The sequence below is a fragment of the Mizuhopecten yessoensis genome, unplaced genomic scaffold (genome assembly GCF_002113885.1).
Source record: "Mizuhopecten yessoensis strain PY_sf001 unplaced genomic scaffold, ASM211388v2 scaffold11125, whole genome shotgun sequence".
NCBI lineage: Eukaryota > Metazoa > Mollusca > Bivalvia > Pectinida > Pectinidae > Mizuhopecten > Mizuhopecten yessoensis.
In genome coordinates, this window is record NW_018408892.1 from 973397 (window position 1) to 983420 (window position 10024).

General features: G+C 37.2%; 1 protein-coding gene across 4 annotated transcripts in view; it reads left to right on the plus strand.

Annotated features, from left to right (window-relative positions):
* The window catches only part of LOC110466222 (DENN domain-containing protein 3-like), a 39411-nt gene that overhangs the window by 23317 nt on the left and 6070 nt on the right, over nucleotides 1-10024 (plus strand). For all 4 annotated transcript variants that reach the window (XM_021522604.1, XM_021522607.1, XM_021522608.1 and 1 more), the window contains exons 16-25: nucleotides 18-122; nucleotides 1588-1759; nucleotides 2682-2824; nucleotides 3917-4082; nucleotides 4435-4631; nucleotides 6273-6391; nucleotides 6735-6880; nucleotides 7292-7434; nucleotides 8632-8765; nucleotides 9212-9340. In XM_021522604.1, the coding sequence (XP_021378279.1) occupies nucleotides 18-122; nucleotides 1588-1759; nucleotides 2682-2824; nucleotides 3917-4082; nucleotides 4435-4631; nucleotides 6273-6391; nucleotides 6735-6880; nucleotides 7292-7434; nucleotides 8632-8765; nucleotides 9212-9340 (1454 nt within the window). The remainder of the gene's footprint in view (nucleotides 1-17; nucleotides 123-1587; nucleotides 1760-2681; nucleotides 2825-3916; nucleotides 4083-4434; nucleotides 4632-6272; nucleotides 6392-6734; nucleotides 6881-7291; nucleotides 7435-8631; nucleotides 8766-9211; nucleotides 9341-10024) is intronic.

A 10024-nucleotide genomic window follows, 5' to 3' on the forward strand; every position in this document is an offset into this window, starting at 1 on the left:
TTGTGTTTGTTTCACAGCGTTTGAAATGTTCAGGAAGTATGTGTCGCTATATGAGATGACACAAGACAGTGATACTATACAGAGATTGTTCCATGCCCTCAACGGAATGGCCCCAAAAACACGTAAGTCAACACTCAATAAAAAAAAGATGCATTCACCCCTGAAATTCTGTAATGAACTATCCCAACCTTTGATTTGGAAGAGTTCAAATGTGTCTTCCGTGGTGAATGAGTTATAAGGACAACCAAGATACTTCACCTTGTTCTGCGTACATATACCTTAAAAAAAGGTATAAATCTGCAAAGTGGTTTCAAGCAATCAAGTACACTGTATACTGTAAAACTGGGGAAAACGTCTTGGCCATTCCTTTTAATCTTTTAAAAGACGAGCACTTTTATGTGAAAAGTTCATTGATATTTATTTATTTTTAACGTAAAAACACTTGATGTCACATTGATTTTTATATTGTCATTATTCCAACAGTCATGCAGTAATAAGCATTTCAGAAAGCTTGCCAGTAAGTGAACTTTGAAGTTATCATTTATAAAAGAAAAACTGAACAAAGCAGAGATATTTCAGACTGCCCCGTTGTATGTTTAGATCTCAGAGATATTTCAGACTGCCATGTTGTATGTTTATAGAACTCAGAGATATTTCAGACTGCCATGTTGTATGTTTAGATCTCAGAGATATTTCAGACTGCCATATGTTGTATGTTTAGATCTCTGAGATATTTCAGACTGCCATGTTGTATGTATAGATCTCAGAGATATTTCAGACTACGATGTTGTATGTTTAGATCTCAGAGATATTTCAGACTGCCATGTTGTTTGTTTAGATCTCAGAGATATTTCAGACTACCATGTTGTATGTTTAGATCTCAGAGATATTTCAGTCTGCCACGTTGTATTTTTATAGATCTCAGAGATAATTCAGACTGCCATGTTGTATGTTTAGATCTCAGAGTGATCAGACTGCCATGTTGTGTGTTTAGATCTCCTGGATATTTCAGACTGCCATGTTGTATGTTTAGATCTCAGAGATATTTCAGACTGCTATGTTGTATGTTTAGATCTCAGAGATATTTCAGGCTGCCACATTGTATGTTTAGATCTCAGAGATATTTCAGACTGCCATATGTTTTATGTTTAGATCTCAGAGATATTTCAGACTGCCATATTGTATGTTTAGATCTCAGAGATAATTCAGACTGCCATGTTGTATGGTTAGATCTCAGAGATATTTCATGCTGCCACATTGTATGTTTAGAGCTCAGAGATATTTCAGACTGCCACGTTGTATGTTAATAGATCTCAGAGATATTTCAGACGGCCATGTTGTATGTTTAGATCTCAGAGTGATCAGACTGCCATGTTGTGTGTTTAGATCTCAGAGATATTTCATGCTGCCACATTGTATGTTTAGATCTCAGAGATAATTCAGACTGCCATGTTGTATGTTAATAGATCTCAGAGATATTTCAGACTGCCATGTTGTATGTTAATAGATCTCAGAGATATTTCAGACTGCCATATTGTATGTTTAGATCTCAGAGATATTTCAGACCGCTATATGTTATATGTTTAGATCTTGACCATGAGACGTTCCAGGCGTTCTGTTTGTGCTGGCAGGAAAATCATGAACAGTGTATTACTGTCATGGAAGAACGTAACCTCCAGATTAATGAGTCGGTTCTAAAAGTCTCGTCACTCTGTAAGACAGATTTCGGAACGGGTCGTGTTGTACTGACAGATAAAAGGTTCGTATTTCTGTTGATTTAAGGACGATTTAGAACTTAAGTGTTCACCATATTTTAAAAAAGTTATTTAATGAAGAGATATTTAGTTTTTGTGTAAAGTTTTAAGCTTCGATCAAGATACCTGGGCCCGTATTCATGAAACTGTTCTCATGCTCAAGAATGGAATTTGTACTCCAGCCTAATTTCTTGTTTCAGTTATAAATTGATATAAAAATGCTATTGATTTGAAAAAAAATTGAAGAGACTGAAATCCAATTACTGTTTTCTATGTTTACATTTCACTTGCTGCATGATTGTGTTACATGCTTTAAGGGATTCATGAAAACGAGCCCAGATATCGCCTGAAATGCAATTTATTAATTAAACATAACAAATGAGACATGGTATAAGAAGGAGACCAATTCAATTATTCACGAATAAAAAAATAAAGCTGAATTCAGGAAATAAGTGTGTGCAAAATCGATGTGCTCTTGTAAATATAATCTACTGTTATAAAGTTAATGTTGATATCGGCAGTAAACAATATATGTAGATAAAAAACACTTTTAAGATTAGTTGGGAATTATCATGATAATGATTAGCCTTCCAGAATCTCTCATGCATATCTAATAGAAGAAAAATGTATTGTTTAGGCAATTATTGTAGAAGGTATATTGTTGTACCATATTTTTCTACAAATATGCCTATGCCAGGTAATAAGCCCACTCATATCTAGATCTATTTCGTTTCCTTAGATAACTCATTCACCCCTGAAATTTCATAATGAACTATTCCAACCTTTGGAAGAGTTCAAATGTGTCTTCAGGGGTAAATAAATTAAATGCTGTATTATTGTCTGTAATAAGCCTACCCCCTACTTTTAAGTCTGAGATGATATGTTTTCTCCTCCTACACTATTAAATCAGTATTTTTTTACTCCAAGATTGCTATTTATGAGGGACGCATCAAAGAAATTGAAAGAAATTGTCAAGCTACGAGACATTCAATTGCTGGAGAAAGTTCAACTACATTCCTTTCTTTCTAATGCTGATGCTTTACGGATACATCGGCGTGTGTCAGGCAAAGGTAAGCGATAAAATATATTAAACCATAATTAAGTGAGGGACAAAATTAGTCAGTAAAATGTTTTACTTACATAAGGCCCCTTTCGCGTATCCCATCAACCAGTTGAAACGGTTGAACTTGAAAGAAAACAACAGGCACAGATCAGAGCAGATCGCGACCTGCCTCAGGAATATTCGGCACATGTAGATTTAGGCGTCCAGACGTGCCCGACTGAAATAAAGCGCTCATTATTGCTAGTATGTGTTATTTCATTTCATTCTATAAACCTGTGCATTTTTTTGCTCTGCCTTTAGGTCGGTCCAAGGGCATTCTGTTATCGTGGAATATTTCTTCGACACCTGAACCGTTTTACCGGTGTTTATATATAGCACATTTTACTTAATTAAGTGTAAAACGAAGCTCAAGGTATTCCACAAAATCAATATTATTTGACAATAACAGGAAAAGGTAGTCTATAACATGATTTACTTTTTAAGGGCCAATTATTATGCAGAATGACAAGTTTGTTTAATTTTAAAACAGAACCGTTAATATGGTAGGCAGGCCAGAATTTAGATAACAAAGCTAAAAGGCTTGACTGAAAACAAAATATCTGACCATTATGCCTATTTCAAATTATATGGTAACACTATTTGGACCATGCAATGATGTATGACAATTTTGCTTTTTTTGCCTCAGACTTTTACTGGGGCGACACATTCTGTAGAGCGTTACCTAAATCTGTCCTGTACTGTCTCGTCCCGTCTAAATCCATTGTCATTGCAGTAGCGACTTCATTAATTGCTAGTATGATATAAATCAAGGTCAAGGCCAATATTACTATTTATAGAAAAATTTCCACCAGTGAAACTTATTTTGCATGGATCGCAGAGCATTCATGTCTTTGAAACATTTTGTTATTTATGAAGGTCCTGACAGAAGTTTTATTTTATGTTGCCTTTTTTTTTTTAATTATCTTGAGAAATTCACATTTTCACAAGGCAAATTTTCCTAAATTTTGCACATAGAGAGGAAAATCTGTTTTTACACAAAAAAAGGCATGTTTTAGTTGTGAATTCAGTTTGTATGTCCATCATTGGCTTTCTTGAACAGTTGAGCAAGACAAGTTTACAGTGTGGCTGAAAGATGAGAGGAACCATTTCACACTCCTCATCCAGGAGATGTGGGCTGGCAAGGTCATCTCCGAGGCAACCAAGGACATCGTAGTTGTCCAGCAAGCTGCACAAAATGTTCTTCTTGTTGACACTACCATAAGAAGGTACGTCATAGGTCATTCAAAGTTCAAAGTTCAATTTTTGCTCATTTACATAAAACTACATGACCTCTGAAATTGCTTGACACTACCATAAGAAGGTACGTCATAGGTCATTCAAAGTTCAAAGTTCAATTTTTGCTCATTTACATAAATCTACATGACCTCTGAAATTGCTTGACACTACCATAAGAAGGTAAGTCATAGGTCATTCAAAGCTCGAAGTTCAATTTTTGCTCATTTACATAAATCTACATGACCTCTGAAATTGCTGGGAAGGTTTCAACCAAAATGGTGACAAGGGAATTGAGGGGCATTATATGACGCTTTAAATTTAATTGTGACATTTCCATTACAGTGGGGAAGTGGAGAGTTGTTCTCACAATGCTACAGTGGAGAGTTCCGCGGACAACCTTTGTTGTTACATACGGGCCATGGAGCGAGGCGAACACCTGCTGTCTGTGGCCACCAAGGAGGCTCTACAGAATAAGCTGGATCCCAACTTTGGCGAGCCGGAGCGCACAAGTATACAGGCACTGCTGTACACTCCAGGAGGTACTCACGTGTCTTTCTTGATGAAGCAAAATAACTACATTTTAAACTCGTAATAAAGATGTAATATCTTATTTAGATTGTCATAACCTTTGTTTTCGTCGCGCCACGAAGTAAGGAATCGGGACTAAGGGGTTGCTTTTCCGGCGGTGGCGGCGGCAGCATTTAGTTTCTGCGTTTAAGTTTGTTTCACTGAAAGTTTAAGTGCTAGACCAACCAAACATGGACCATAGATGCATCTTAGGTAGTACATCTTAACCAATGCATCAGATGCTGGATGCGGCCTACCTTTTATGGTCCATTGGCTTTGTCAGCATCTCCATCAATATTAGGTTTTTGCATTTAAGTAATAAGTTAGTTTCTGTGAAACTATAAATGCTAGACCAACCAAACTTGCACCGTAGATGCATCTTAGATCAAAGCGGGGTACAGGTGAGACATATCAATCTGAATGGCTTGTTTGTATTGAAACTTTCTGTCAAAGTAGGTTCGTTTGAAATTGTCATGTTAAAATTTCTATCAACCATTAAACAGTGTGCTCAAAGCATGGTTTTCTATATATATATTATTTATTTTTTGGAAGACTTTTATACATAAAAACATGCTACTTGCTCATGATGTTTCCAGTCTGCACACAGACATATAAGTTGTGCTGATGCTTTTGTGCGATTTATATATAGTCAGTATTTTTTTTGTGTTTAATCAGTCTCGTGAACTCAAACTTCTCCGTCTCTAGCACAAACTATGCTGAAATCATCAGATAGAATATAGACTGAGCCTAGAGCTGTTGAAGTTTTTACACCCTTGGAATATAGCATAAATATTGTCCCTAACAGGATAATGATTAGCATATTGATCAGAAATCATACGAGTTCCAGTTAGGATGTGTGTCTAACTCATCTCACTTCCGAGTTTGGGTGTGGTGGGGTATGTAGCATACTATTTGCCAACTTTCCCTGTTTTGGAAGGAGACTTCCTAGTTTAGACCCTAAAATTGAGCATTTTCAACCAGTCAATTTTCTAAACTATTCCTATTTTCTAAGATTTGATCATTCATCTGAAAGAATATTTAAAAGTGTTTTTTTCCCTCTAGGGTACGGTGTACATACACACATGTCATGAATGCTTTTGACTCTGAGCATGCATAATCTCCCCCATAGAAATTTCAAAAAGTTGGCAAATATATATATGATGTAGCACATTTAATTTTTTTTGTCGAAGGCCTCTTTCGCGTATCCAGTTCAACCTGTTGAAACGGTTGAACCTGTAAAGAAAACGACAAGCACAGATCTGAACCGAGGCTGCAAGCTAGACCTCAGGAAAATTTGGCACATGTAGATTGAGGGGTCCAGACGTACCTGACCGAAACTAAAATGCTGACTTTTGCTAGTTTGCATTATTTCTTTCTAAAACAATGTCAAGCCACATGCAGTTTTTAAGATAGGTTATATAATTTAGTGGACACTTGAAAGAAGGGCATACTATAATTATTCTTGATAAATTGTTATTTATTCCCCGAAACTGTGCATTTTTAGTTCTGCGGTATAAGTGTGTGCGTTTATCGTGGAATATTTCTGTGCCCCCTGTACCGTTTCAATCGGGATACGCGAATGTTTCCTATATTTCCATCACCATTTGTTATAGATACTGAAACCCATCTGTCGCCCAAGCTGTGGTGCGGCCTGGTCAATGCTAAGATACGGGTGTTTGATGGTATCTCATGGACACTGGAGAAGGAATTTGTACAAGCTAAAAAGTCACTGGTAACTAATTGTTTTCATCTATCGGATGTATTTTCAATGAACGTGTTTGGATTTCATTGCCAAAACAATTTCTCATACTTTTTTTTGTATTTTTTTTTGTATTTTACTGATACATGTATTATGCTGTTATAATTCTAGTCTTTGAAAATAAAGATTTTTTCACAAATTGAAAATCAGAAAAAAACATAATAAATATATCAAACTTCTTTACACAAATTAAATTGCCTTTTTTGATATTTCTTTTCTCTTTTTTGTTTGCTGATGGAACAATGCATGGTTTCACCGACACCTATATGAAAAAACTTAAATGTTTATGTTTGTACATGATTTACCTCCCTTGCAGTCCTGTTTGACAGCAGTGGGAAAGAAACAGGTGTGGGTTGGATCCTTCGAGATTTGCATCATCGAGACCGAGACCATCCAGAGCAAGTGTATCCTCAGCGACCACAGAGAGTTTGTCATTGACATCATTGCTGTGGATGACAGCAGGTCTGTCAATACGCTTCTTTTATAGAATGATGGTTGATGACAAATTAAATTATTTTTTACCTCATTGTCTAGCATTTTGCTATTTTATTGGTTGATATATCACATTTAAAACTCATACTTGCCAACTCTGCCTATTTAGAAGGGAGTCACCTGATTTTGGACCCTTAAATTGAGCAATTTCAAACGGTGAATTTGCTAAATTATGCCTATTTTCTAAGAGCTGATGATTTCATGTGAAAGAACAGCTCAAAAGAAATGCCACTTTAAAGTATTGTTTTTCCCTAGTGTGTACATACACACATTTTAGTTATGCTTTTAATTCCGAGAACGCATATTGGCAAGTATGAAAACTTGATTATAGAATTTCGTCTGTGACATTTGTATGACTAACCCCTGACCTTGACCTTGTAGGTACGTTTACTCGGCCAGTGTGAATGGCGTGATCATCAGGTGGTATGTCAAGGGTTTAACTGTGGCCAATCGTATCGCTCTGGACATGTCTGGGGGCGAGACTTTACGGAGACTACAATATGCTCAGGGATTCCTCTGGTGTGGTAGGTATTCATTCATCCCCTTTCATACCCCCAGCAACATTGTTATACAAGGTATACTGGGAGCAGGGAGTTATCTGTATTGCTCAAGGATACAACACAGTGCCGTGGCGTGACTCAAACCCGCAACCCTTCGGTCACGAGCCCGGCATCTTACCACTAGACTACCATGCCTCTTTTAGATGAGTTTTTACGCTTCAGGGTTCCAATGTCAAATACAAGGTCGTCCTTACCCTAAGAACAAAAAAACTGCTTTTATAACTTCATTGCTGAAGCCCTGGCAAATGCTTAGTGCCTTACATTACCTTGATGAATATATTTGCATATTAGTCAGTACACAGATTCTGAAAGGAATCTTTTGACATTAAGGTGACTTTAATAAATGATTTACCATTAACTCCCCCCATCATAGACTCTCCGGACTTTAAATTAAGGGAGACTTTGAACAGCTCAACAAGATCAGGACAAGAAAGAGACCCATACCTGTACTTAACGTTTTCACCCCTACGTAACTTTAGTAGACTCTACCATGCTTTGATCTGGATGAGTCCATTATGGTCTACATTGGTGAAAGGGTTAAAAGATACTATATGGACTTGCTCGTATGTGGTCATACTCATATTTTCTATGTGTAGCAGAACTTGGCTGGGTCGATCGTTGGCTACGAGGTAGCTCAATTGGTAGAGTGTCCGTCTAGAGTTTGGAGGATCCCTGGTTCGAAACCCCCATCTGGCGGTGCATTTTTCCGTCTCCTGTTACAGTGGTGCCTATGACCAACCCTTGTTTCAAGCATTGGGTTTATATATGCTTGGCAAGGGGATACCCAAACCTGGGTTATAAAAAGTTGTGTTTTTGAGGGCACAGACTCTAAATACATGCAAGGAGGGAGGAATGTAGCAGAACTGGACTGGTCGATTGTAAATGACCAGGTGGCTCAATTGGTAGAGTGTCTGCCTAGAGTTTGAAGGGTCCTGGGTTTGAACCCCGGTCAGGTCGCATATTTTTCCATCTCCTGTCACCGACTGACATTTGTATCAGTCATTATGTATATGTGAAGGTTAGAGATTCTACAAACGAACATCTTAGATTGTACCATGTGTATCAAATTCTTTAATTACGATTTTGCTTTATCTCTAAATTGTTTGAAGATGTCTACAGTATTTCTTTTAACCATAATATTGAATGTTTTTATAAATACAGGGGTGTGGAAAAGTATTTGGCAGATCAGTAAGGCTGGAGAGGTACTGGCTAAGTTTAGCTTTGATGTCCCAAAATCTGTGATTACGGTTCAGCCTGTGGAAATGGAATGCTTCCATATAATGCCAAATGGTCAAGTAAGTCTAATGCCTTTATTGATAATGTCTTCAGGTAACCTGCATTGTCAAATGTGATGAAGTTGTCTTATATATGGTGATGAAAAAAATGAAACACAAAAGTTTGGCTGAACCACAAAGGGTGCAATTTACTGAAATTAATAAAGATCTTTGTCTCCTGTACTATAACCCTTTCACCACTGTAGACCATAATGGACTCATCCTCATAAATGCATGGTAGAGTCTACTTAAGTTACCTAGGGGTGAAAGGGTTTAGAATTTTCTTTCAAATTGTTTGAACAGAATTATCAAAAAGAATTGCAAATCACCAGATGGGTAGAAAAACACTGAAATTCAGTGATCTTTATATACTTTAAGGAAAGTTAAATCAAATTCAAAGGATTATTTCATTTTGAAATATTTACAAAATCTGTGAAGATGATTCATTTCTGTTTCTTATGCTGTAGATATGGGCAGGATGTCGCAGGGACGGTACCATAGCAATCCTGGACGCCAATAATGGCGGAAAAATTATAGAAATCATAAAACTGCAATCCACCCGGGGAATTAGTATCATGGTAAAACTGAAAAACAGGGTAAGTATTACCTATATTATACTAACTTGTTTGCCATCCAGGTAAAGCATTACTTGTAAAGTGTGAATTTTTGCTTCATCTTGTTAATCTCAACTTGTTAATTCATTTCTTTATCAGGTAAGTGTTAAGTTTATAATATAACTTGGTAATTCGTTTTTTTGGTTTTTCATGATTTAAAGTCTAATATGAAATATTAGGCAGGTTTGCACAGCATAGAAGGGGGTCTGCCTTTCATCTGCTTTCATCTCACTATAAGTAAACATCTGAGCAGATGTAGTATAGATTGTATATAGGGTCCATCGGTTCCCTATCAACATACATATCAGTTCACAGGACCATCTGGGTGCTAGCCGGTCTTATCACAAGACATCTCCCCTATTAGCAGGTCATGATCACCGGTCATAGAAAGGACATGCATCCAACCAATTAGTAATGCAGGGGTCAAGATAATTCTTATCTCAAGCTCAGCCAGCCGGGCATTTTGACCTCCCATAACCCCACTGTCCTGACAGCAACACAGCAAACAAAGGGTCTCCTCCCCCTACCTAATTATTCTTATCTCAAGCCCAGCCAGCTGGGCATTCTGAACTTCCATAACCTCGCTGTCCTGACAGCAACACAGTAAACAGAGGGTCTCCCCTCTTTGCCTAATTTACATGTACTATATTGGGTATTGGTTCCTTA